At 54.9% G+C, this 26,998-nt stretch overlaps 2 protein-coding genes across 3 annotated transcripts in view; one reads left to right on the top strand and one right to left on the bottom strand.

The window, feature by feature from the left end:
• Positions 1-727: 727 nt before the first annotated feature.
• On the bottom strand, positions 728-21,180 carry COMT (catechol-O-methyltransferase). Its single transcript, XM_081113931.1, has 5 exons — positions 20,734-21,180; positions 6,826-7,105; positions 5,771-5,964; positions 5,296-5,427; positions 728-1,535 (listed from the first exon to the last, which is right to left on the bottom strand). Exons 2-5 carry the CDS (start codon positions 7,103-7,105, stop codon positions 1,335-1,337), a joined length of 807 nt encoding a protein of 268 aa, XP_080970057.1. The 5' UTR covers positions 20,734-21,180; the 3' UTR covers positions 728-1,334.
• Positions 20,802-26,998, top strand: part of TXNRD2 (thioredoxin reductase 2) — a 44,974-nt gene continuing 38,777 nt past the window's right edge. The window contains exons 1-2 of one of the 2 annotated variants that reach the window (XM_081113929.1): positions 20,802-20,929; positions 24,433-24,501. In XM_081113929.1, the coding sequence (XP_080970055.1) occupies positions 20,812-20,929; positions 24,433-24,501 (187 nt within the window). In that variant the 5' untranslated portion in view covers positions 20,802-20,811. Of the gene's footprint in view, positions 20,930-23,175; positions 23,235-24,432; positions 24,502-26,998 lie in introns of those variants that run through there. The other variant, XM_081113930.1, reaches the window with a different exon arrangement.

The raw sequence follows: 26,998 nt of genomic DNA, 5'->3' as shown, positions 1-26,998 counted from the left end.
GGGGCGAGGGGGGGAGGGTGGCCCCAGGGGTCCAGAGGGATCTCAGCTCTCAGGCCCCTGGGTGGTTCCCACACACATTCTCTCAGACTTGCTGCGATCCCCTTGCTACATACAGAGAGGGGTGGGCTTGCTCCTGGTGGTTGGCTGGGCCCTGAGCCCCAGCGTGGTGTCCTGGGCAGAGGGGCTCATCCAGGACAGGATGCTACCCTGAGCTGACCAGAGGTCCAAGCCATCTGGGGGTTGGGATTGGAGGGACAGGGCTGGGGCTGGAGGCAGCTGTGGGTTTAGTGGCTACAGATCAACTCTACCTCATTGCTCACCAGCTGTGCAGCCTGGTCTGAGCCTGTTGTCTCTTCCATACACAAGGCTGAGTGGGCCTGGGGAGGTGCCTACACTTAGTGCCACCAGGGGCCCCGAGGGACCAGGTGCTGGAGGCCATGCCTGGCTCTGCTGCAGGCTGAGGCCTCCATTCCCCAACACCTGCTTGGCCAGAGATGAAGGGTGGCCAGCTGCCCTGTTCTGGTTTCCCAGGTGACACAGCCTGCAGCTGTCCAGGTGGGGCTGTGACAGGCTCCTGGCCTGGACAGTGGAGGAGCAGTGCTGGGAGCCCCCGGGCGCATGGGCAACATTGGCATCCAGTCAAGGGGAGCGCTGTGTGTTTGGTGCCAACACGGAGGGCGCCAGGGGAAGGAAAGAGCAGCGCAGTGGTTGAAAAAAAACAAAGTTGACCTCTTATATCGAAATACGTAGATCTTTAATTACCATTTTAGTATCTTTTAGTCATGATATCAATATATAAAATTGTTAAAAATCGGCCCGTTTTAGTGAAGTTGCATTTCCTTCTTAAAAAGGAGAAGAGAAAATGAGGAATCAGAGGTGCGATGTGTTGTTGGTCACAGTGCCAGCACTGAGGCACTGCTGCCACCTGGTGACTGCCAAGCTCGAGGACAGACTGTGAGTGCACAGCCCAAGTTTCCAGATGTTCCCCACTTTCCCCTTTGCTGGGTCAGGGCCTGTCCGTGTAAGAAACCCTACTGGCATGCTGGTGGGGTGAGTGAGCCATGGGCACCACCTGACCCTGACTTGGTATTCACAGATAACTTTCCAGACTGATTGCAGGGATTGTGCATGGTGAGCGGGTTGCTCTGGGGTGGGTTGGTGTGTGACAGCCTGGAGCCATGTGCAGAGGGGCCAGTGTGGCTGGCCGTGGCCTCGCAGGCCTCCAGTGTGTGGCACTGAGGACAGACCCCAGAACTGCAGAAGCAGGGTTGGCGGCAGCATGCCCATCATGACCTTCCTGACCAGGCTTGGCGAGTGCCCCAGAGCAGCCTCGGTCAAGGCCGCGCTGGGCTGTCCGGGCCCATGTAGACGGCCTTCTCCAGACCATCCACGGCCTGGGAGTACTCCAGGAAGGAGGAGAAGTGTGTGCAGTCAAAGCGGCTGCTCCCACGCACGTGCGCCAGAAACTCCGGCGTTCCTGGGCAGATGACGTTGTCAGCCAGCAACACCGTCCCCTTGCGTAACAGGCCGCACTCCTGCAGGGGGCAAGACAGTTGGAGGGGGGGAAGGTCACGGGTTCCCATCAAGTTTGCTCCAAACCAGGACAGGTGCCCCTGACCGGGTGGAGGCTCCATATGCTGGCCTGACCCCTGGGTGAGCCCCCTCACCTCCCGGGGTCACAAGAGGCTCTCTGCAGCCCTCCTCCCCAGCATGTCCCCTGCAAGAAAGGGCTGTGCTGAGTGCAGGTCCCACCTCTAGCACATCAGCTCTGAGGATCTTTTCCTCCGTTCACATCTGCATCCTTGGCCCCTAGGACAGTGTTCAGTACACAACAGGAGCTCACTAAATGCTAGCAAGATGACTGGAGGTGATGATGGGGCGGGGATTTGGGTCACAGTGCTAAAGCCAGTGGGTCCCTCATCACCCAGTGCCAAGAAAATGCAGCTTCTCCAAGCGGGAAAAACGCCTGGTGCCCCTGTGTGTGGCTCTTGGGGTGGTCCCTGGAGGTGCAAGCTGGCCTGACCAGGATGACCCTGCAGTGCTAGGGGGGCAGGGGAGAGGCACATCTCCCCACCCACAAGCCTGCCCCTCAGGGATTCGCTTTGGACATCCCCAAGCCCCAGCATTCGACATGCCCCATCCCATCAGCCCCCGGGCCCTGGGCAGCCAGCTGGCGTGCCGGGCCTGGCTCTGCAGAAGGAAGGAGGGGCAGCTGGACACAGCCTAGGTCCTCCAGCGCTCACAGCCGAGGGAGGGCTGCTTCGGTTACAGGGAACAACAGAATGGGAAGCCTAAGGGGGAATGTTTACCTTGGGGGACAGGTGGACTAGGATAAGGGGGAATGTTTACCTTGGGGGACAGGTGGACTAGGATAAGGGTTGCCTTGTCTCCTGGATTTGACTTTGGAAGCACAGAACTTTTTTACATAATCATAACAGTTAAAAAAGGAAAAGCAATCCAAACACGGAAAGCAAGTGACCCCAGGTGTGTCTGAAACTGCCCACAGGACCACAGACGTGGGGCATCTCCAAGTGACTGAAAATCGGACTAACTCTGCACCCCTCCAGGGCTGTGCCCTAGGGCGGAGTCTGACTGGGGTCCCCGCCCTCCTGGTGGTGGCAGCGGTTCCCTCCAGCCTGTGGGCTGTGGGGGAAGCCGAGGGCCCTCCAGCCAGAGCTCAGGAAAACACGCAAGTGTGAGGTCACGAGGCTGGGGCAACCCACGAGACAGGATTTGAACAGAATGTATCATTATGAATCATAGAGAGTTTTCTCTTAAAAAAGAGAAGGAACAGAACTTTTAGCAACATTGCCTAAAAAGACCGAAAAAAGAGCACCCCGGGGGGAGGCGCCCCTGGCCCAGGCCCCAGAAGGGCAGCTCAGGGGGGGCAGGAAGTGCACAAAGTGAGCTGGGAGCAGGGGCTCCAGCCTCGAAGGGTCCTGCTGAAGGACTCAGGGCACCACTGGCACTGAAAACCACCCGGTTAACCGGGAGAGAGCGAGCGGAAGGAGGAAACTTGGCCACCTGTGGAGGTTGCTGGGGCCCAGCCATCCCGGAGGAGGCTGGCCATGAGGGGGAAGACACGGGGCCTGCACTGCCTCTTCCCAGACGCCAGCCTCCGACAGGACACAGACCCCTGGAGACTTCTGGCCAGAAGCTCAGAGGCTGAGCAAGCCGGTTGTGCCAGCTGCCGGGGAGGAAGTGGTGTGAGCACAGGGTGCCAGGTGTGAGGTGATTGAAACTGTGTCCACAGGTCACAGACCTTCAAGGGGTGGATGTGGGCCGGGCTCAGGGACTGGCTTCTAACACAGAGAAGGCAGAAGCCACAGCGCGTGGCTTCCAGACGAGGTCACACTCGGCACCCAGCCCCTCCTTCTGTCTGTCTGTCTGTCTGTCTGTCTGTCTCTTGCTCTCTCACCTCTGGCTTTGGGGGAAGCCAGCTGCCATGTTGTGAGGACACCTCAAGCGGCCCCGTGGAGACACCCAGGTGCCAAGTGGCCTCCAACTTTGAACAGACAACCCCCCCCCCCCCCCGCGCCTCCCCTGCCCCTTATTCCCAGCGGAGTGGAGGGGCAGCTGGCCCTGCCCCGCACGAGCCAGGGGCCTGCAGAGCCACAGGTGTGGGGCGGCAGACACGCTGGAAAAGTACAGCTGGTCCCATTCGTGGCTTCTCTTTTGAGCCGTGGTTGTCAACCTTGGCTGCACATTAGAATCACCTGGGAATCTTTTTAAAATCCTGATTTCTGGGCCTCATCCTCCGGAAATTCTGTTTCTTTGTTACTAATGTTGTGGCCCCACCCCATAACAAAGAAACAGAATTTCCGGAGGATGAGGCCCAGAAATCAGGATTTTAAAAAGATTCCCAGGTGATTCTAATGTGCAGCCAAGGTTGAGAACCACTGCTTTTGGGAGAATTACCAGCCTTGAACAAGAAGCACTGAGAAAACGATCAGTCTCCTAGTTACCGAAAGGCAGTATTTGCTGCTCTTCGGTAAATGCAGGCCCCTCCCTGTATTCATCACCACACCCAGGCTGCTGGAATCCTCCCCACGCCCTGTGACACAGGCCCCGCTGGGCTGGCCACCTGGTTTCTGCCCTTAATACCCGATTCCCAGGCTCTCGCCCCTCTGCCTGGTGGACCTCCCCAGGCTCAGGCATGTTCCCCTCCGCTGCCCTCCCCCCCACCCCGCGTCTCCTCGTCATCTCCGCATTGTCCGCATGTCTTAGCCAACACAGGACCCGTCCAACTTCTAGTCCAGGGTCCCCTCCCTTCCCACCACCAGCACTCCCTGCCTCCCTGAGGTTCGGGACATCTGCACCCCCTCCTCACAGCCACCCCTCCCACTCTCTACACGCCCAACAGGGATCTTTCCTGGACACTAACCTCCCCCTCATGTGCTAGGAGCTCTTGTGCCCCCGCCCATGTGCCATGTGAGGCCCTCCACACACAGCTCTGGCCCTCTGCCCCAATCGGCCCACACCTGGAACACTCAAAGCCCTTTCGCACCCACCGGAACCACTGGGTTCCAGGTGTTGCCCAGTCTTCAGCCGTGGCTCCTGTGCTCCCAGTCCCTGCACTGGGCAGAGTGTCCACCCTGTGGGGGAGCCGAGGTGGGTGAGCATGGGACAGATAACATGGGACAGCGCCAGGCTGGCCCTTGGGCAGGGAGGCTGGGGTGGGACAGAGTGCTTCTAAGAGTCTTCTAAGGTGCTTCTAAGAGTCCTCTTGACCAACCATGAAGGCCAATGCAGTGGGCATCAATATAAAGCGCCATATGTCAACTCATTACAGGCCCCAAGCTCCATCCTCCTGACCAGGCAACCACTGGTCACCACTTTGTGCGGGCTGAGCAGCTGGCACTGAGGGCTGGGACAGTCTGGCGGTGGAGGCATGTGGGGGTGCAAAGCAAGGAGCCCCAGGAAGAAGGGCAGGAGACGCTGAGTTCCCTGACCAGCACCGTCCAGCTGGGAGAGCCAGCACGGCCACCAGGCTGCTTCCCTCCTGCCTCCTCTGCCCGGTGCCCTTTTGGATCAGACCATCTGGTCCATGAGCTCCCCACCTGCTGCCCTGGCACAGGCTGCCAGAACCCTTTCCTGGTCTCCGTCCTGCCCCAGGCCTCCTGCAGTCCTTGGAGCTCCCTGACCCCCAGCGGCCAGTAGGAGCCACCTGTGGCCCCCGGCCCCCCCTTGTCAGGGCTTCGCTGGAGCACTTGGCTCTTCAGAGGCTGAGGCCCACCGGCTGGGCAGCCCGTGCCGGCAGCCAGCGCATCCCGACTGGGTGGCGGCACAGCTCACCTCCAGGAGGAGCGTGTCCGGCAGGTACCGGTCCTTCCAGTGGTCCAGGAAGACCATGTCCAGCGTGTCCACGTCATATTTCTTCTTCAGCTGCGGGATGATGTCCTGGGATGCCCCCACGACCACGGTTACCTGCAACAGCACTCCATCAGTGCCTGTGCCCACGGGGGTCAAAGAGCCCGCCCCACCCGGATGCCCAGGCAAGCCCACCAACAGTTTCTCTGCGGTTCTGGGGACACAGTCTCCACTCTGCCCCTCCCTCTGCGGAGGTTTCCTGCTCTGAGGAATGGGCAGTAAGGCGCCCTCACGGAGCTGCTGGAGGCCCGTGAAACCCGGCCCAGGAGGCCCTGAGGCCTGGCTGCAGCGGGGTAAGTGTGGTCTGGAACCATGCGGGGCAGGCCCCAGGCCTCCCCCTCCCACCCACCCACACCTGGCCTGTCAGTGTCCACATCTGTCACCGGGGGAGGTGTCGCACCCTGTCCTGCAGGCCGGCGAAGTCCAGCATCTGCTGGGTGATGGCGGCGTAGTCAGGATTGAGCTCGATGGTGAGCAGGCGGGCGCCGGGTGCCAGCAGGCGGCCCATCCGAACGGCCGAGTAGCCGCAGTAAGCCCCCAGCTCCAGCAACACGGAGGGGCGCTGCTCCCGCACCACTGCGTCCACGATCTGGCCTTCAGGGGTGGGCAGGGGTGAGTGCAGGCAGGAGAAACCCACTCCCAGTCCTGGTCGGTTCCTTCTGACTAAGTGACAGCCTCTCCCAATGCCTGGCCCCAGCCCTCCCCCAAGGCCCCATCCCACTGTACAGCCCCCCCAAGCTCCCATGGTACCTTGGGCCTCTGCCTTTCCACACACTGGCCCTTCTCTTTCCATGTTCCCTGGCTGACTATACTGGCCTTAACCCAGAGCTGCCCTCTGTGGAAACCTCCCCCCCCCCTCCCCCCTCCCCGCTCCCCCCACAGGGGCCTCACTCAGGGCCTTCCTAGCTCCCTGGAGCCACACAGTAGCTGTCACGTTTGTCCTCAGGGCTGGACTTCAGGGCATGCAACACAGCACACTCCTGTGCCCCACGCTGGAGTCAAAGGTCAGGAGGCAGCCAGTGCCTGGGCTGGGCAGAGTCCAAGGAGCTCTGTGCACCCTCATGCCTGGCAGGGACACGCAGGAACCCACTGCCCACCCTGCACCAGCCGGGCTCTGAGGGATGGCGTGTGAGAACAAGGCCTGCATGGAGCCACTGCTGTCCCCTCTAATACTGGCTGTTGGTCTGTGGCCAGGAGGGGACCCCACACAGTGGCCTCCTGAGTGGTTTATCGAATGTCCCTCCCTCCCCACGGGGACAGTGATGTGGGGCGTTAGGGTCTCTGCACAGCCTTGACCCCTGGCTGGACAGGTGGCTCGGGCCCCCAGGGCTCCAGATGAGCACCCACCCCAACACGCAAGAAATGGGGTGATAGTAGGCCCCTCCTGTATGGGCTGTGCTGCCTGGCCTGGGGTCCCCCTTCCTATATTCAGTACCTGCTGGCCAGGCCACCCACCTTTCTTGTCGCCCACGTTCATGGCCCACTCCTTCTGCGAGCAGTAGGTGTCGATGGCCTCCAGCACGCTCTCCGGGTCCCCGGCCACGGCGTGCTGCAGCACGTGGCGCAGGATGCGCTGCTCCTTGCTGTCACCCATGAGCAGGCTGTAGATGGGCTGCAAGACGAACTCGTTCCAGCAGATGAGAAGCAAGCCGCTGCGTCGCAGGAAGAACAGCAGCCCCAGCAGTGACAGGCACAGTAAGAAGGCCACCACCAGCAGGGGTGGAGTCTCCAGCATCTGACACAGGGCAGGGGTGGGCGGGGGAGGAGGAGAAAGAAGGAGGAGGGAGTCAAGGGGAGGTGGCCGGCTGCAGTGCCTTGTGGCTGGCCAGGCAGTCCTGAAGCCAGCTGGGGGCTCAAGTTCCCCTAAGTTAGTGCAGACCCGCCCTCCTGGCTCCTCTCCTCACTTTGTTGGTGCTACTGCTGCAGGCAGTTAGACATGAGCAGAGCAAGGGCCAACCAATTGTAGGGTGGGACCTCGCCCCCAGGGTGACCTTTTCTCCCCTAGCAGACCCTGGTCCTGAGGTTTGGACCCCCTGACCTTTCCTCCCTAGAGCTAACATCTAGGCCTCGGTTGTATTTCCGCTCCGGGCCCAGAGAAGCAACGGAACCAGCCATGGCTGACCTCAGGACCAGCTGCAGGGAATAATGACCCCCGCCCTGGTGCCGGCCAATCCATCAGTGGAGACCACTGAGTGGACACCCTGGAAAGCTACTGAATATGCTATTAAGACAGTGGTTCTCAACCTTGGCTGCACATTAGAATCACCTGGGGATCTTTTTAAAATCCTGATTTCTGGGCCTCATCCTCCGGAAATTCTGTTCCTTTGTTACTAATGTTGTGGCCCCACCCCATAACAAAGAAACAGAATTTCCGGGGGGATGAGGCCCAGAAATCAGGATTTTAAAAAGATTCCCAGCCGAGGTTGAGAACCACTGTATTAAGATCTTCTCCTGGGATCTCCCCTAAAATTGCAGCCCTTAAAACCCTTAGGATGGAGGACCCGTGAACTCCCCCTCCCAGGAGCAACCCTGTTCCCTCCTCCTCCCCACCTCCCTGCCCCAGGCACTTTCCCATTAGCTCCTCATTCCCAAGCTTCAAGGGCCCTTCTTTTATGTCCACAACTCGATTCCTAAGCCCATTTCTTCTAGGAATGACTTCTACCCCTGTGATTTGCCAAACAAATGTTCTCTTACAGTTGGGGTCTTGCTCTGAATTCTTTCCTAGCCAGAACCCAAGTACTGAGGTTGCTGAACCCAGGTTTGGTCTGACCCCACCAGTCTAACACCAACTGCTGTTCACGCCTTCCCACTGCCCACCTACAACCCTACCATGGTCCCCCTTGTGCTGGTGGGGGCCCAAGGTTCAAGAGGTCAACCAAGTGCCCCAGTGCCAGGGGAGCACAGGCCCAATCCCCCTGCTAAGAGCTTCCGGCTAAGGCCGAATCCTCAGGCAGACTGCCAGGTGTGTGTCTGACAGTCCTGCCTGGGCCTACTCGTCACAGTCTCCCTCTCTGGGCACGTTCCCAGACAGCCTGGGACCTAAGGGGGGCACGGCTGGCACAGGGGAGTCCTGTTCTATGTTCAGCCCACGTGGGTGCCCACTCAGAATAGTCTGGGATCTCATGTAGTTCTTTGAGTTTCCAAATAAGGACATAGGCAGTCCTCAGGCCAGGCACAGGGGGCGAGTCTATCTCCTTTTTTTTTTTTTTCCTTTTGAAGATTTTTTTATTAAGAGAAAGGGAACGAGAGAGCGAGAGAAACATTGATGTGAGAGCGAAACATCAATAGGCTGCCTCCTGCATGTCTCCTGCCGGGGGACTGAGCCAGCCACCCAGGCATGTGACCTGACCAGGAATCGAACTGGCAACCTTTTGGTGCATGGGACGCCCAACCAACTGAGCCACACAGGCCAGGGCTCGAGGCTATCTCTGGACAAGGAAGGCCAGCCCTGCCACCTGCACCCCAGTGTAAGCGAGAGGTGCCAGCTGTATCTGCTGCTACAAGTGCCTGAGGGCCTGCCCTGGCTTGCCACCCCTCAGGCAAGTAGGTCAGGAGCCAGCCACATGGAGCTGGGCCAGGGCCCCTGGAGACAGGGCAAGGCTGGGTTAGCGCCGAGATCTCCAAGTGTTCAGGGTGCGTGCTCGGATTTCAGGCTGGAGACCTCACCATGTTAAAGGACGAAAGAAAGAGGATTATGGGAAGCTTCCCCAGGGGCTGGTCACTCATAGGAAAGGCCCTTGGAATCCTGGCTTCCACTTGGAAAGGCGCACCCCGGCGAGCAGGCAGGCTGAGGGTCTAGGAGGGGAGGCCCCCTCAAGAACAGCTGATGGCTCCAAACCCCAGTGCCCTGGACCATGAGGAAGAGCGGGCTGCGGGACAGCGGAGAATGAACGTGACGGCCGAGACTCCGCCCGGGGCGGCGTGGACACCAGGTCTCTAGGTTCTCTCAGGCCACGTGGCCTATTTACACAAGGCTGAGCGGACACGTGCTCAGCAGGTCCAAGTCTGCGCAACCAATGGGCCCGAATCCTCGCTCCACACCCCTGCTCCCAGCACCACCCCGACCTACAGGGCAGATTTCCCAGCACAACCCCCACTGGAGATCTACACGCAACCTGGGCACGTGCCCTTGACTGGACTCGAACCCGGGACCCTTCAGTCCGCAGGCTGACGCTCTATCCACTGAGCCAAACCGGCCAGGGCTGGGGAGTTCTTCTGCCTTGAGATAATCACCAATGGAAACTGTAACTTGAAAATGGCCAGGGTCCAGCTATCTGGGCCCACCCTGGAAGCCAGTCTTGCTCTCTACCTTCCCTCCTCGGGGGAAAGAGCACAGAAGGCCTCAGAGAGGCAGAGACAGCCCAGGAGAGAAGGGACAGTCCCTCTGGTCCTCGCTGGCCCGCCGGGTTATGAGGGCACGTGCACCCGTGCCTTATGAAAAGCAGGAGAAATGAATGAACCACTCTGCTCAAGGTCTATTTCCCAGGAGAGCGATTTTCAATTTAGAAGTGACATATAAGACCAAGGGCTAGTTACAAAGAGCACCTACCAATCAGGGAGAAAAAGATGAGTTAAGGCAGCAAATACGAAGCTCACAGAAGGAGGCCAGGAGCCCCGAGCGGACACGGGAAACAGGAGCAGGTCTTGGCAGCAGATTGGGGTGACCCTGGGCCTCACAGCCTGACAGACTGTGAATCAGGCTGGTTTCTGTGGAAGTTCCCGGGCCGCCATGGGACAGGGCACACCTCGCAGGTGAGGGGATCACAGAGGGAGAGGGCGTGGTGGGTAAGGACTGTTTCTCTCTTCTAGGGCTCAGAGGACAGGAAACAATGGCGGGGGGGGGGGGGGGGGGCTGCGCCACCTGAATGCCCAGGACTGCTCACCGAGCTCCTGTCTGCGTGCTTAGTATTTCCCAGCCACACCTGTGCTGCTTTATTTATTGTTACTATTATGACTAGTGTGTTTGGGTGGTGAGATACTGGGCCATTTTGTTTTATTCTCTGTATTTAAAAAACCCTAGGAAATGTTAGAAATAAATCTGAATTAAGAAGGAACATTCTGCTTAAATAGTGAATCACTTGGCAAACTCTGAGATCATAGACTATACATTTCAATCCCCTTAATACTCAAATTGTGTAAGAATCTGGCTTTTAAATCTCTATCTCCAGGTCTGTCCATAACTCCGCAGAAGGGTGCAGAGAGGGGCCCCACCTGTGGGGTGGCCTGTAGCCCCTCCCCTTTCCTGTAAGGAGCGGGTGGCATGCCCGACAGGCAGGGCAGCTCTAAACAGGACAGAAGTGGCCCCGCTGTGCAAGGGCTGTCATGCTTCCTCATCGCCCGTCATGCCCACCTCCCACTGGCTCTTCCAGGGCCCCCTTGGGCCAGGGGCATGGGGCTCAGGGAGACACTTGAGGTACTATCCCCCTCCCCCATGCAGTGCCTAGGGGAATGGGCTTCATGCCCACCTCATCTGGTCCTCCAGCAACCCTAGAGGGACTCGTTGCCCCCGGCCACCGGCTGAGCACTGGTGACTGGCCACACTACCTCCCAATGGGCACCTCCCCTCCTAAACCCCAGTAGCCTTCCCTGATTGCAGGGCCACCCTGTTTCTAAACCTTACTGCTCTGCGTTGCCCAGCAGCGTTGGACGAGGCCACACCCACCCAGCCCTGGGAGAGAACAGTCCAGGCCCACCCGAGCTTTGCAGAACAAAAGGGCGGAAGTGTGAAACAGAGTCATGCCATCTATAATAATAAAAGTGTAATATGCTAATGAGACTGGACTTCCTTCTGGACGAAGCCTGGACTTCGAGGGAAGCCGAGGTCCCAGGTGCCAGAGGGAAGCTGGTGCCGGCAGCCAGGGGCAAGGAGGCCTACTCTTGCACTAATTTCGTGCATCGGGCCTCCAGTTAAAAATAAAATCTCAAGCCGAAACCGGTTTGGCTCAGTGGATAGAGCATCGGCCTGCGGACTGAAGGGTCCCAGGTTCGATTCCGGTCAGGGGCATGTACCTGGGTTGCGGGCACATCCCCAGTGGGAGATGTGCAGGAGGCGGCTGATTGATGTTTCTCTCTCATCGATGTTTCTAACTCTCTATCTCTCTCCCTTCCTCTCTGTAAAAAAATCAATAAAATATATATTAAAAAATTTAAAAAAAAAATCTCAAAAAAAAATAAAAAATAAAATAAAATCTCACAGACACCACAGGGGAAGCCATCCAGAGCTTGCAGATGTTCTGACCTGCGATTTTGCCCTGTGAGTCCTTTGTGGGGAAATTAAACACGGGAGCTCCTCTTGTTTTGGATCCTGGGACCTGAGTGCCTGCTGCTCTGCCCTTGGAAAGAGCTGAGGGTGAGGGCAGTCTGTTCCCGGGAGACAGCTCAGCATTATTCACAATAGCCAAAGCACAGAAACAACCCAAGTGTCCGTCAATAGATGAGTGAATGGAAAATAAAATGTGGTCTATCCAAACAATGGAATATTATTTAGTTACTAAATTGAATGAAATACTGACAGACGCTACTCCATAGATGAGCCTTGATGACATTATGTGCCCAGCCAGAGTGGCACAGTTGGTTGGAGTGTTGTCCCGTACACCACAAAAGGTTTTGGCTTCAGTCCTGGGTCAGGGCACATACAGAAGGGAACCAATCTCTCTCTCTCTCTCTCTCTCTCTCTCTCTCTCTCTCTCTCTCTCCCCACTCCTCCCTTTCTCTCAGCATAAACTCAGGTGAGGATTTTTTAAAAAAAAGACATTATGCTAAGTGAAATAAGCCAGACACAAAAGGATAAATATTGTATGATTCCACTTATATGACAAAGAATAGGCAAATCCATAGAGACAGAAAGTAGAATAGCGGTTGCCAGGAGCTGGAGGGAGCTGGAATTACTGCTGAATGGGTAGAGTTTCTTTTTGGGTTTTTTTTGTTGTTGTTAATCCTCACCCAAGGATATTTTTCCATTGATTTTTTTTTTTTTAGAAAGAGTGGGGGGCGGGGGGGGGGGGGAGAAACTCAGAGAGAAAAAGAATCAATGTGAGAGAGACACACTGATTGGTTGCCTCCCACATGAACCCCAACCAGGGTTGGGGATCGAGTCTGCAACCGAAGGATGTGCCCTTTGACTGGAATCGAACCTGGGACCCTTCAGTCCACAGGCCGACGCTCTATCCACTGAGGCAAACCTGCTAGGGCCAGAGTTTCTTTTTGGAATGGTGAGAAAGTTCTGGAAATAGTGGCAATAGTTATACAACAATGCCACTGAGTTATACACTTAGAAATGCTACAATGGTAAGTCTTAGGTTACGTATATTTTACTGCAGTAAAAAGAAAACAGTGGAAAACCAGTAACACAAGCAGTCCTGCCTCTGGCACTCCCTGTCCCAAAAAGAGAAGGAACATGCCATTCCCTTAGGAAGCAGGATCTAGAAGAGCAGCCAAGCCCCCCTCTCCCTGGGGGACCCAGACACTCAGGAATGCCTCTCTGCCTCCTGCTGCCTGCCCCCGATCCAGACTCCCGCAGGCTGCATGCACCTAGCAGGGCACCTGCCTCCAGGGTGCACGCTCCTCTCCCCGCTTGGAGGCAGCAGAAGGGGTCTTCCTGTCCCAGCAGAATCTGCACCTCCCCCCCCCCCGCCCCACATGCTTCCTTTCAACGTGCCCAGTGTGTGCATCCCGCGTACATCTCAGACAACACAGACATGGCGAGGGGCAGGCCAGGCCCTTTCCCAAAACCACAATAGCACGCACCCCCCAATAAACTTTCCTTATCTAAACCCATTCTTATGTATTCTCCCTGCAACACCTCAGAGGCAGGGGGCAGTCAGATGGGTCACTGACACCCAGAGCCATCAACCCCTGGAACTTTAACTCCATAATCCTTTGCGACAAAAGTGTTTTGCCACATCCAGCTTGATGCAGTTAAACTTCACCAATGTCCAGGCTCCCCCCCCCCAACATCTCCATGTGGGGTGCTCCATTCGCCCTACAGGCATGCCCCTCTTGGCCCACGGGCTCCTGAGGCTGGGGTTGGGGGTACTTTGTGCTTGGTAGCCAGACAGTTTATCACTTTGTCAGCTGGTCAGTATTCATTTTCACATTTAGCACATCCTAGATGACACTCATCTTTCCTTCAAGGAAATGGAAACACTTTTCATAAATATATTGCACATAAGCACCAGTGGGTGTTACTGAGACTCTTAAAAATTCTTTAAAAGGATGAACTAACTGCCCAGCCAGCATGGCTCAGTGGTTGAGTGTCGACCTACGCACCAGTAGGTCACGGTTCAACTCCTGGTCAGGGCATCTGCCAGGTTGCGGGCTCAATCCCCAGTTTGGGGCGTGTAGGAGGCAGCCAACCAATGATTCTCTCTCATCATCGATGTTTCTCTCTCTCTCTCCCTTTCCCTTCCTCTCTGAAATAATAATAATAAAAAAAGATGAACTAACTATATGACCCGGTTCCTAGGCTCGTTTAAAAAACCCGTAAAAGATCAATAGAAATGCCTTCGGCCCCTTTGCAAAGATCCCGCATTGCCGACACCTCCTCAGTCTCTGCCTCGCACTCGTTCTGGACGCCTGTGGGAGGGGCAGGATGTCACTCATTCCTTTGGCTGCAGGAGACAGAAGAAAGGTCTGACCTCAGAATATAAGGGACAATCTGGGGGCAAAAGCGGGTGGGCTGGCCAGGATCCTGTGGTGGGGACAGGATATGCCTGCCAGGGAGGGGTGGTTGGCTATCCGCCCCGCAGGCCCGCCTATATGACAGAGCCCAAGAGCCTGCTCTGCTGGGGAACTGGGAGCAAGCTTCCTGGCAGGTCTTGGGCACCCTGAGCAAAACCCCAGCAGGTGTCTGGTTGAGCCCTGTCCCCTTATGGAAACCGAATGTGAGTCCTCCTCCTTTCAAGCCCTCCGGCACCCAGAGAGATGTCTTATCTCCTCTGCTATTCATTCTGGCACCTTGTGGTGATTTCGACTTCTGACCCCGTGCTCCCGACAAATGTTGAAGTGTGCGGTGAGGACAGGTTTTGGTTCTGATTCTGAGTATATGCCCCGAAGCTGGGTGAGAAGCCAGATTTCCTCTGGAAGGTTCCTCGGGGCTGGAGGAAATCCCTCCTGGCTCCTGGGGAAGCCTCTTGGTCTCTAGTTGATCCTGCTCCCTCCATGGGTGCTTTTCAGCTACTGTACCCCCTTCTTGCACCCTGGCTGACTACATCCATTTCGGTGTTAATTCTGCCGCTCCCTTTCTGGTTGGCATGACTTCACTAAGGCTAATTTGGAACTTCAGTGGCTTCTTTGGGAAACTGCAGATCTGTGCAAAGTGGCTCCTGTAAGACCGCCCCTTCCATCACCTCTGCTCCTCCTTCCTCCTGTGCCAATGCTGACCCTTCCTCCAGAAACCTTGCATCCTCTGGGCTTCATGTTGTCACTTCACGCCCTGTCATTACTAAGGACAGCCCAGTCTTCTCACTGTCAAAAGAGCCAAGGTTATTTCACAGTTGTTTGCACTTATATTTACTTTTGAAGTCTTTTGTTGTCACTCTGGTTAACTAGATAACTAAGTATTGTTTCGCAATGACCTGGGATCCTATTTACAAAAAGAGCCAACGTTATTTTACAGTTGTCTGCTCTTATATTTACTTTTGAAGTCTTTTCTTGTCACTTCGGTTAACTAGATACCTAAGTATTGTTTCACATTGACCTGGGATCCTATTTAGAAAAAGGTTCAAACCTTTTGACATTGTTGGACAACTTTCCCTTTCTAAAATCTAATTCTAAATGAAGTCTTCTTGATCTCGAACTGACTGTGGGATTTTACAGAGGGTCCCTGGAAGATCTCAAAGGATTTGTTCTTTCCCTTATAAAGAGAGATGTTAAATTAATTAGGTTTATTTGACAGGCGTTTTCTTTTTCTTTCTTTTTAAAAAAATATATTTTATTGATTTTTTACAGAGAGAAAGGGATAGAGAGTTAGAAACATCGATCAGCAGCCTCCTGCACACCTCCTACTGGGGATGTGCCCGCAACCAGGGTACATGCCCTTGACCAGAATCGAACCTGGGACCTTTCAGTCCGCAGGCCAACGCTCTATCCACTGAGCCAAACCGGCTAGGGCTCTCCCTTCCTCACTTCAAAAACCAATAAAATATTCTTTTTTTAAAAAAAAAAAGAAAAAAGAATCTGTCCTCTTTGTGACAGGACATAATTAAAAACATTGTTTATATTACCAAGGAATATCATTTGAAAAGGATGTATAGAATCAGATATGACCAGACAGACAGTTTTAAGGAACTATGGTCGACTTTATGGAGCCAGTGCCTCACAAAGCCCTCTTGAGAAAATGGTCTGGTACCTGGCTTAACAGGGTTCCCAGTCTTCTGGTGAGCAAGAGAGGTCACTTCCTGGCTGGCCCAGGAACCATAGGGTATTTTGGAGACCTTGAGAATTCACACAAATCTCTAGGGGAAGTGTGATGGTAAGTTTTTGGCTTGGCTTCCTAGCCTTGAAAGGCTTTTAAAAGTCTAATCTGAGTCCTAGCTGGTTTGGATCAGTGGATAGAGTGTTGCCCTGCGGACTGGAGGGTCCCGGGTTCGATTCCAGTCAAGGGCACATGCTCAGGTTGCGGGCTCAATCCCCAGAAGGGGGTGTGCAGGAGACAGCCGATCGATGATTCTCTCTCATCGTTGATGTTTCTATCTCTATCTCTCTCTCCCTTCCTCTCTAAAATCGATAAAAATATATTTTTTAAAAAATCTGAGACGCCCATAAAAAGTTCCACAAAGGTTATGTGGTCAATTACCATTCTTGCTGCACTTGTGGATGAAAAAGTGGTCCAGTACTAAACCTGACAAGCTCAAGGGAGGCCTGTATGGCGGGCCTTGCAGACTCAGAGACCAAAAGTAACCATGCAGGAGGGTCTGAATATAAACATTCCTAACTAAGAGTGAGTCCTGGCGGGCAGTCAAGGCCCGCAGCTTCCTTGACAAAGGTCAGTCTTTATCTTGAGCAAGCCTGTCTACTTTGGTTTTGTTTTTTGCCTTTAAGGTAACATACCTTTGAAATATCAGAGTAATCTTCTTTTTCAGACCCCTCCGGGTACCAGAGCACCGACCACAGGAGCCCTCATTGTTATCTCGTTTCCCACACGAGTTTATGTGCTGTAAATGTTAATTATAACTGTGCTGTAACCACTCATGTAAAGGAAATATGTGTCTCTCTGATTCACTTTTTAAAAAATAGTTTATTGATTTTTCGAGAGAGAGAGAGAGAGAGAGAGAGAGAGAGAGGAAAGAGAGGGAGAGGAACATCAATGTGAGAGTGCAACATCAATAGGCTGCCTCCTGCACGTCCCCTACTGGGGATTAAGCCAGCAACCTGGGCATGTGCCCTTGACCAGGAATCCAACCTCCCGGTGCACGGGACGACCCCCCACCAACTGAGTCACACTAGCCAGGGCTCTGGTTTACTTTATATCTAATCCCAGAGATTTCCCACACCCCTGTTTTGCTTTCTCTGGCCCCCTTAGTCTATCACTAATGAGTTTCATGTAACCCTCCTTACATCTCTTCCTTTTATTTTAATGTCTAAAATAAGCTACCCAACTGCCCTTCTCGGGAGCATTTTCTCAAGCCGTTGAGAGTTGCTTCTGGGCACTTGGCAGTTTGGCTCAAATAAACTCATAAAAATTCTCTACAGGTTTGGACGTTGCTTATATAAGTTGGGCCAAATTTAATGAGACCAGAATTATTTTAAACAAGAATAATTACTCTGGTTATCTTTTTTTTTTTTTAAACTCTGATTATCTTTGATCAAAAAGGAAGAAGTGACTGTAGAGATAAATGTCTCAAAGGAGAAAAATAACACACCCTGAAGATACCGGTCTTGTTCACTGCCTTCGAGATTTTATCATCTACAGAGGAAGGAGACGGGATCCTGCCATCTTACACATATTGTCAGCCCTTACTAAATCATTTTTAGTTTCCTTCAATATCTGGCTCCAATTCTCCAAACTGATGCTTCCATTTTACACTCTCCCTCCTGACTTAGCATCTAAAACTTGACTGCCCAGACCCTTACTGGGACTCAGGTTGTGTTGCAGCTGCCCCTTTTCCTTCAGGATCTGAAAGAGCCCCACAACTTGAAATAAATTTCAAAGCCAGGCCAGTGTTGCTCAGTGGTCAAGGCTGACTCATGAACCAGGAGGGCCTGATTCAATTCGGGGTCAGGACACACACCCGGGTTGTGGGCTCAATCCCCAAGCGTGCGGGAGGCAGGCGATTAATGGTTCGCTCTCATCATTGATGTTTCTCTCTCTCTTTCTCCCTTCTTCTCTCTGAAATCAATAAAAATACATTAAAAATTTTTTTCAAAGAACTCATCACCACAACAAATCATGTACGGGCAGCCCCTGTACTGGAGTGGCTGTTGCATGGGCCACTCGGAAAGTCCCTGGGAACTCCTGCATCTTCCAGGCTCTGCTCCAGGACATAACCTTGCCTGTGACACTGATGTCTAGGAGGCCATCACCACAAACTTTCAAACTACACACCAGAAATCCATTGGTTTGCGACCGCCATCCTCACTCCACCACCTACAGACCCTTACAGCTCAAATCTAAACTTTTCTCAACTGTCTGCCCGCAGGACTCACAAACTGGGTTTACAGTCAGTTCCTCTGCTTTGCTTCCTGTTTCCATAACAATGTCCCTCATGCCCTGGCCTGGTGTGGCTCAGTTGGTTGAGCATCATCCCATGTACCAGAAGGTCGCCAGTTCAATTCCCCACCAGGTCATAGGCTCAATCTCCAGGAGGGGGTGTGCAGGAGGCAGCTGATACATGTTTCTTGCATGATGTTTCTCTCCCTTTCTCGCCCTCTCCCTTCCTCTTTCTCTAAAATAAATAAAAACATGTTTTTTCATGCCTCATAGCTTGCACCATCCAGCAAATATCTTCTATTACCAAATCCCAACAGATGGTTCAGCTATTCCTTAATGAACAAAAGATGACCAAAAAGGCAATGGACTTTGTTTAATTCTTCTTTCCTTCGACGAGAACAGGACTTGATAAGGACTCTCTCCTTGACCAAACCCTACCTGGCTCCTCTGAGCCTTCGTCTCAACGAGGCCTCAACCTTGGCCTATAAAGATTTGAACAAATACTAACATAGTTTCTAACAGCTCAAGGCTGCATCCATCCATTCCCAGGATGACCCCATCCCTCCCTTAAGGTGCCTGCCTGTTCCAGACAATAACCGAGGACACAGCTGTCTCCCCACCTCTGTGTGTGTGTGTGTGGGGGGGAGGGGTGGAGGTAGGAAGGAGGGACTTAACTTCCACAAGTGCCACTAAGCAAGCTAGTAAGCCAGGACAAGCAGCAGAGGGAAACTGAGACGGATGGTTCAACTGCCGGTTGCAGCCATCTAGAAAATCTAGGTGCCAAGCAGCTTCTAGACACCTAGCAAATCCTATCTCCTCTAAACCATGGACACTTAGGAGCCAATGGTTTGCACTTCTTCCCAACCAGAGTGAAAACAGCTTAAATACCTTACTTGGGGAGACAGCAGAAATCCAGTTAGTGCCATTTGCTAATCAAACCCAAGGATAGATGAGGTTAAGACAGCGGTTCTCAACCTGTGGGTCGTGACCCCTTTGGGGGTCGAACGACCCTTTCACAGGGGTCGCCTAAGACCATCTGAAAACACAGATATAATTACATATTGTTTTTGTGATTCATCACTATGCTTTAATGATGTTCAATTTGTAACAATGAAAATACATCCTGCATATCAGATATTTACATGACGATTCATAACAGTAGCAAAATTACAGTTATGAAGTAGCAACGAAAATAATTTTATGGCTGGGGGTCACCACAACATGAGGAACTGTATTAAAGGGTCGCGGCATTAGGAAGGTTGAGAACCACTGGGCTAAGAGAATAAATCTCATTTTGGTACATCAGCATAAAGCGGATGAATATTCTATTGCGACCCTCTCCTAAGACCTCCCCTAAATGCCCAGACTTTAAATCCCCTGGGAAGGAAGGTCCCAGCGGGTGCTCGCACACCCAAGCCTTCGTCCCTTCCTCCCCTCCTTTCTCCACAGGGATGCATCTCCTAAACTCTAAGTGACCCCACGAGGCTTACAACCAGGGCAACCACGGTCAGTGGCAATTCGTCCCGGCAAACCTCCTAAACCTAACCCCAAAGCCCCCTGTTCTCTGACCTCTTGGTGAGCCCAGGCTCGCTTCCCCAGCCCTTTCTTGCTTCCCTGTCCCCAACGTTAACCAACATCCTCTAAAATTCACCTGGACTCGTAACATTTTTCCTGCACAAAGTCAAAAACCCACACACTACCCACCGACTGGCCTGAGGTGGACCCGACAAGGGCCAGGTCCCCTTTCCAGTAAGCGTCACGTGGACCAACCCCCATTCTGCTTTTGGTAATTTTCACTTTCCCAACTCTCTCAAGCCCCCCCCCCCCCATTTTATTCCCCCTTTTAAAAATACCCACTTTCGCCCAACCCGTGCTGCTCAGTGGTTGAGTGTTGACTTAGGAACCAGGTGGTTGAAGCTGGGTTCCCCGTCCTCACCGCTTGAGCTAGTGTCTGGCTGTGTTCATCTGTGACACGGCCCCCCTCACAGGAATTGCTCCTCTGAGCACCCCCATAGCACCCAGGCCAGCTCAGTCCAAGCAAAGGACACAGATGTCTCTGGCTGGAAACCCCCAAAAGTTAGCAGGTCAGGCCTGGGGCAACTTCCCTTTTCTCTACATTCTCAAGGGGTGGCGTGAGTCTTGGGCTACTGTCATGGCCTCCCTGGTGGGGCAGCCGGTTCCCGTGAAGGGAACGGCCTGGGGTACCCCAAGGCCTCCAAGAGAGAGCCTGTGGGGGACACCCCGAGCCCCTCTATCCCGCCCCCGAGGTTCCGATCCAGCTCCGAGGCCGAGGGTGACCTTTTCCGGGTGAGTCAGGACCTGACTCTGCAATCTGTCACCAGGGCAGCCCCCCACCCCAGGCGGCAGCCCCCCCCCCCCAGGAGTCTGGATCCCCACGGGAAGTGGGACCCCCCACTCTGGACCCCTGTCCCCAAGTCGGATCTTGCCCCACTCACAGCACAGCGCTCCCCGCCCTCGGTGAAGTCTGGTTCCCCTCCCCCAACGGCTGCCCAGAGCCCCCCGCCCCCCAAGATCGGACCCCTTCATCCGGGTCCGAACCCCCCCACCCCTCCAACCGAATCCCCAACTCCGGCCCAGAGACCCCCCCGCCCCAGGTCGGAGTGCCCCCGCCCGGCCCGGATCCCCGGCCCAGCGGGACCAGGTCGGACCCCGCGGCAGGTCGGCTCCGCCCGGCGGCCGCCGCGCGCACTCACCTCGCCCTGGCGGACCCGGGGGCGGCGCAGGCAGCGCGGCGGGCAGCCCGGCCACGAGGCCCCGCGGCGACGGCGGCGATGGCGATGGCCGTGCGGGCGGCGCTGCGGGGAGTCTGCGGGCGCTTCCGGTGGCGGACGCAGGCCTCGGCCTCGACCTCGGCGGGCGGGGTGCGGGGCGCGGCGCAGGGCGCAGCAGGTAGGGCGGGTCCGGCCGGGGTGCCCACGCGGGGGTGGCCCCGGGTGTCGCGGTGGCGGCTGGGACGGGCGTCCTCCCGCTGCCGGGCGCCCTCAGGCCCCGTCCGGAGGGAGGAGCCGCTGGGAGCCGTGCAGGGGGTGCTGCTGGGGAGGCACCTGCGCTCGGACCCCCTCCCCTTGCCCAGGATGAAGTCTGGATCCCCGGAGGGGGACGGCTCGGCGCCCGAGGTTCCCAGGGGCCGCCCCCTCTCCCCGAGGCCCTAGCGCCCCACCCCGCAAGTGCTCACTCAGTCCCGGCGCACGCGGGAGTCCGGGAGGGGCGCCGGGGAGCCGGCGGGCTGGGCACCCGCTGTCCGCCCTGCTCTGCAGGCGCCCTGGGCTAGAGAGGACTTGTGGCTCAACCTCCTGGAGCCACGGAGGGACACTGACCAAACCAGGACCGTGATCACAGACCCACAAGTGCCCCCAGGGTCCCGAGCTGGGGCTGGCTGCTCAGGAGGGTGTAGGGGGTGTGCAAGGGCCGGAGCAGGGACCGGTGAGGGCTCCTTCCCCGGCCCGGGGCTGCGGGAATCGAGTGGTGGCCCTTGGCCGGTGGTGGGCTGGGGAGCAAGGGCTGACTGCACGTGTAACTGGGCAAACGTGTACTCTGTGGCCTTGGGGATCCCAGGGGAGCCAAGGAAAAGATCTGTAAACAGGAGCTGCCCCTATGGTTCAGGTTTTTGTTTTTTAAAATATATTTTATTGATTTTTTACAGAGAGGAAGGGAGCGGGGTAGAGAGTTAGAAACATCGATAAGAGAGAAACATCGATCAGCTGCCTCCTCCACACCCCCTCCTGGGAATGTGCCCACAATCAAGGTACATGCCCTTGACCGGAACTGAACCCGGGACCCTTGAGTCCGCAGGCCAACGCTCTATCCACTGAGCCAAACCGGTTAGGGCACGGTTAGGTTTTTTTTTTTTAAGCTGAGTGTCACGCCAGTGGCCTTGGGAGGCGTCTTTAGTTTCCAGTTAGGCAGGAGGCAGTGCCCCAAGAATTCTGCCCCCTCCCACCCCTCCCCCAGCTGTGGTGGTGAGCAGACAGGGCCAACCCCCAACAAGGACACCCGGTCAGATGTTAAACCTCCTCCATGTCAGCCTTGCAGCGTCTCAGAGTAGAAGGATGCCTGCTCCGTCCAGGCTTGTGGGGAGACTGTGATGAATTCCCTGGACAGGAACCAGCATGGCAGTGCTGCTGGTGTCCCCTGTCCCCTAACACTTACTGCCAGGGTCTCCCCAGGGTAGTGCCCCAAGCGAACTGGCACACCTGGGGGCCACTTGCCCTCCCAGAGCAGCACACTGTTCACTCAGCCTTGCCACACATGCTGGGCTCCAGTGCCAGGCACCGTGGTCAGAGAGGAGCAGAAAATTGAAGGGCAGTGGGCTAAGAACTCCAAGGCCAGACCTTTCTGGGCCAGCCCTGCCTGCTGGGCCTGGCTGAGGTGAGGAGGGTGAGGCTGTGAGGCAGCCCAGGGCATGGAGTGCACAGGTGCCTCTAATGCAGTGGTCGGCAAACCGCGGCTCGTGAGCCACATGCGGCTCTTTGGCCCCTTGAGTGTGGCTCTTCCACAAAATACCACGTGCGGGCGCGCACGTACAGTGCGATTGAAACTTCGTGGCCCATGCGCAGAAGTCGGTTTTTGGAAAGGAGGTAGACGAAACAAGTATACAAGACGAATGTGGATGGGAGAGTCGGAAGGGGTCGACCTCAGCAAACGTACCTCAATCAGATTGAGGACGTTTTTAGCAAAGGCCAGCTTAGGAGTCCCCTAATTAAGTTAATAACCACGTGCCTACCTATATAGTTTAAGTTTAAAAAATTTGGCTCTCAAAAGAAATTTCAATCGTTGTACTGTTGATATTTGGCTCTGTTGACTAATGAGTTTGCCGACCACTGCTCTAGATGACTCTGCAGAGCAGCTCCCACCCCATCCCCTCTGGGGTCCTTCAGGGTCACTCCTCCCCAGCAAGCTATCTGAACCTTCCCATGAGTTCAAAGGCAGATTCCTCTCACTTACCGAAGGCTCCACTGCCGGCCTCTTCCAAGTGGTTATCAGGCTCAGAGGGCTCCTGGGTGTGCACAGTGAGTGGGGAGAGCAAACCGCTAAAGATAAGCCCCTATTCCACCTGGCCAGTTGCTCTTCCTGTCCTCTGCCTGGTAGCTGGCCGGATAAAGGGGGTGGGGGGCACGGGGCTGGGCTTTGGGGCAGGGAGTCTCAGCGGGGACCCTGCTGTGGTGGCAGGAAGGACGAGCACCTGCAATGGAAGGTAGGGGTGTTCTACTGGGTAAAGCCTCCCCCTGGTACCCCGACAGGCAGCTAGCCTGAGCTCCTCATCCGACGGTAGCTCTTCTCCAACGGCAGTTGGTTTTGGGTTCTCCAGGCTCATATGGAAGCCATCAGAGTAACTGACAGCAGGTGAAGACCTCTTCAGTGTCTTTGAGTTGCATTTGGAACTGGGTCCACTTTGGACTGGCTGCTTGAACCGAGTTGTGGCTCCACTCGATCCCTAAGAACCTGTGCATGCATCTCAGGTGCCCTCCGATGCCTCCTGCTGCTTGGTGGGCACCGCTGCGGGTCCCCATGGGCAGGCTGCCTGCAGGCCATGGACCGAGTGCCTGGACACAGCTCTGGGCGGCTGCTCCCCAGGCTTCCTCAACTGCAACCCAGGGCCTCCTCTAGGCTTGAGCTGCTGTGTCCCTGAGAAGCACAGGCCCCGGACTGAGGCCTGTGGGGCATCTCCTGAGCTCAGGTCCCTGCGGGGCTGGGGCTCTGGGTGTTGTCTCCACAGCCAGGAAGGTTGAAGTGGCTGCCAAAACAGCTGCACTCTTCTCACGGAGAGGCCCAGGCTCTGAGGCTCACTGGCCTTGGGTAGCAGACCCACGGACTGATAATTTCCTATGATTTCTTCCTGGTGCTCTGGGCTCACATGGAAGCCATCAGAGTAACTGACAGCGGTTTAAGGCCTCTTCAGAGTCTTTGATCCCCTGCCTGCGCTTGGTATCCCTAACTTGGGCCCTGGGTTAGAGCTCTCACAGGCTGGCCATCCCTAAGGACACACCTGTCCTCACCTATCACTCCATTCCCTTTCTCCATGTCTTTTTGGCTGTCTTTTGACTGCCTTCTATGTCAGTAGTTTGTAGAAGAGACGAGCAGTCCTCTGTGCTGGGCACGGGAATGGAGGATGCATGCTGCCTCTGAGGTGACACCACAGTGAGCCCCAAAGGCATTTCAGGGAGGAACTCAGGGCCAGGGAGGAGCCTGTATGTGCCCATGACTGGACTCGAACCTGGGACCCTTTGGTCCTCAGGCTGACACTCTATCCACTGAGCCAAGCCGGCTAGGGCAAGGGCCTGTGCCACTTTTAACCAGATGGGGCTCCTTGCACTTTGGATATTCTGTGTTACCGTCTGGGATTGGGGCCCCCGGCTTGTCCTGTCCTTCTTAGCCTTTTCCCCTTATTCCAGCAGGACTACCGGACTACGATCTCCTGGTGATTGGTGGGGGATCCGGCGGGCTGGCCTGTGCCAAGGAAGGTATGTGTCTTGTGCCCTTATGGTGCCACCAAGTTTTCAGTGGTGTTCTCCAGGGCTGGGTGGGGATGTGCCCTGAGAAGCCATGAGCAGAATTCATTGTCTCCACAGCTGGCTTCCAGGGTCCTATCACTCTGCCAGGATCACCCCAGCAATCTTATCACTGTGCCCTGCTCCCCATTGTACCCCAGTTATCTGTGCAGCACACGGCAGCCAGGTTGGAACCCCAAGTCTGAGTCTGCCCTCCTCAGCACCAGCCCCAGGCCTCACGGGATTTCCCTCCTTTGGGATATCTCTCCCACCACCCACTCCCTCCCTCATACCACTCAGCCCCCTGCCTCTTCGCTGTTTTGCAAATGCTTCCTTAGGTCCCTCTGGCCTTGTGCCGTGCCCTGGCGGTTGCCTTGTGTAGCCTGCTCTTCACCTGCCCTGTTAGCTGTGGGGCTCACTCGCCTCCCTCCAGTCTTTGTTGCTGAGATGGCGAATTGTACCCTCCTGCATGTCCAGTTCCCATCACTGGCTCCGCTGTCCTGTTCTTAGCCCTGGCACCATCCCGCAGAGATCACGGTTTGTTGTGCTGGCTGGGTCTTGCTCTCCAGATGGGCCCAGGCACCCGGGGGCATTTAGTGAAAAGGTGTGCAGTAAACAGGCTGGACCAGAGGCACCCTGAGACATCACGCCTCTCTAGAGTTGCAGTGTGCCACTCCCCCAGGTGGGGACAGGCTGCCAGGGCTTCACTGTAGACCCTGGGCTCTGCTGGAGGAGCGCCCCGCAGCCTGCTCCCCAGTCTAAATGACAGCGGGCAGATGTGGGAGAGGGAAGGGGAGGGGACGGGAGAGAAACAGGGCCGAAAGCAAGAGCGAGTTGAGCAGGCACCCTGGCCATGAATCTATGGCTCCCTCGTGGCAGATACTAGGTTTTAGAATCTCAGATGGTGTACAGGAAATTCACTCTCCACTGCTCTTGCTCTGAGGGGTGGGGAAGGGGCCCCGCCTGCTCTGAGGGCCAGGAACCTGGGAAGTCTCCTGGCTGATTTGGGGGTTCCCAGAGGGACTTTAGGTCTTCACTCCACTGGACCACTGAGCCACTCTAGGGGCAGTTGTCTGTCCCTTAGAGCAGGAGAAAGCCCTGGACCTGTGTCCACTCCAGTGTCGTCTCTCTAGAGACGTATCTCAACCCAAAACAATTCCCAGGTCTGTCTTTGGCTTTTGTAACAGTGACATTTTTTACAACTTTATTAAGACATAATTAACAAATCATATATATTTAAAGTGGACAACTTGCTAAGGTTTGACATACATACACACCTGTGAAATGGTACCACAATCAAGATAATGAATCCATCACCCCTGTATTAGTGTGCTGGGGCTGTCGTGACAAAGGTCATAGACCAATGATGGCGAACCTATGACACGTGTGTCAGAGGTGACACGCGAACTCATTTTTTTGGTTGATTTTTCTTTGTTAAATGGCATTTAAATATATAAAATAAATATCAAAAATGTAAGTCTTTGTTTTACTATGGTTGCAAATATCAAAAGATTTCTAGATGTGACACGGCACCAGAGTTAAGTTAGGGTTTTTCAAAGTGCTGACACGCTGAGCTCAAAAGGTTTGCCATCACTGTCACAGACCAAGCGGCTCAAACAGCAGAAATGTATTTTCCTATAGTTCCGGAGGCCGGAAGTCTGAGGTCACGGGCCAGCAGGGTCCGTTTATTCTGAAACCTCTCTCTTTGGCTTGTACCTGGCCGCCTTCTCATTGTGTCCTCACGTGGTTGTCCCGCTGCTGGTGTCTTTTTACATAAAGATACTAGTCAGATCGTATTAGCGCCTACCCATCTGGCCTCATTTTAACAGCTCACCCCCGTGAAGACCCTGCCTTCAAGTAAGGCTACATCCTGAGATTCTGGGGGTTAGCACCCCAATTTGGGAGGGCACAATGCAGCCCATAACAACCCGCAAAGTTTCCTCAAACGCTGAGAAGTCCTTCCTGCTCCCCGCTCCCTGCGGTATCCTCCGGCAAGCCGTGATCCGTGTTCTCTCACTGTACATTAGTTTGCATTTTCTAAAATTGTGTACAAATGGAATCATGCTATATGTATTTTTTTCCGGCTTCTTTCACGTAGCAGGATTACTTTGAGATTCATCGATGTTGCTATATATACCCACAGTCCATTCTTTTTTCTTGTTGATTAGTATTCTGATATATATATATCACATTTTGTTGGTTCATTCACCTGTAAACGGACATTTGGCTTGTTTCTAGTTTGGGGCTATTGTGAACAGTCCTGCTATGAACATCTGTGTGTGTGTGTGTGTGTGTCTTTGTGTGCATATATGTATGTTTTTTAAAATATTTTTATTGATTTCGGAGAGGGAGGGAGAGAGAAACATCAGCACATCGACGGCACTAGGCTTGTGCTGAGTGTCGGGGCCTGGAACCAGGCGGGTGGGAGGCGAGGGAGCGCTGGGCCCAGAAGAGGGTTTCTGCTGTGGGC

Source organism: Myotis nattereri, assembly GCF_964212035.1.
Source record: "Myotis nattereri genome assembly, chromosome: 19".
NCBI classification, from domain to species: domain Eukaryota; kingdom Metazoa; phylum Chordata; class Mammalia; order Chiroptera; family Vespertilionidae; genus Myotis; species Myotis nattereri.
The sequence above is the reverse complement of the archived record's forward strand: the minus strand, read 5'-3'. Positions and strand labels throughout refer to the sequence as shown.

Coding starts and splice junctions, on each gene's coding strand:
- COMT (XM_081113931.1), bottom strand. CDS start 7,105: ATGCTGGAGACTCCACCCCTGCTGGTGGTGGCCTTCTTACTGTGCCTG. Junction 5,428..5,770: donor TCGCCGGCCTGCAGGACAGG/GTGCGACACCTC, acceptor GTGCTGTTGCAG/GTAACCGTGGTCGTGGGGGC. Junction 1,536..5,295: donor CGGACACGCTCCTCCTGGAG/GTGAGCTGTGCC, acceptor TGCCCCCTGCAG/GAGTGCGGCCTGTTACGCAA.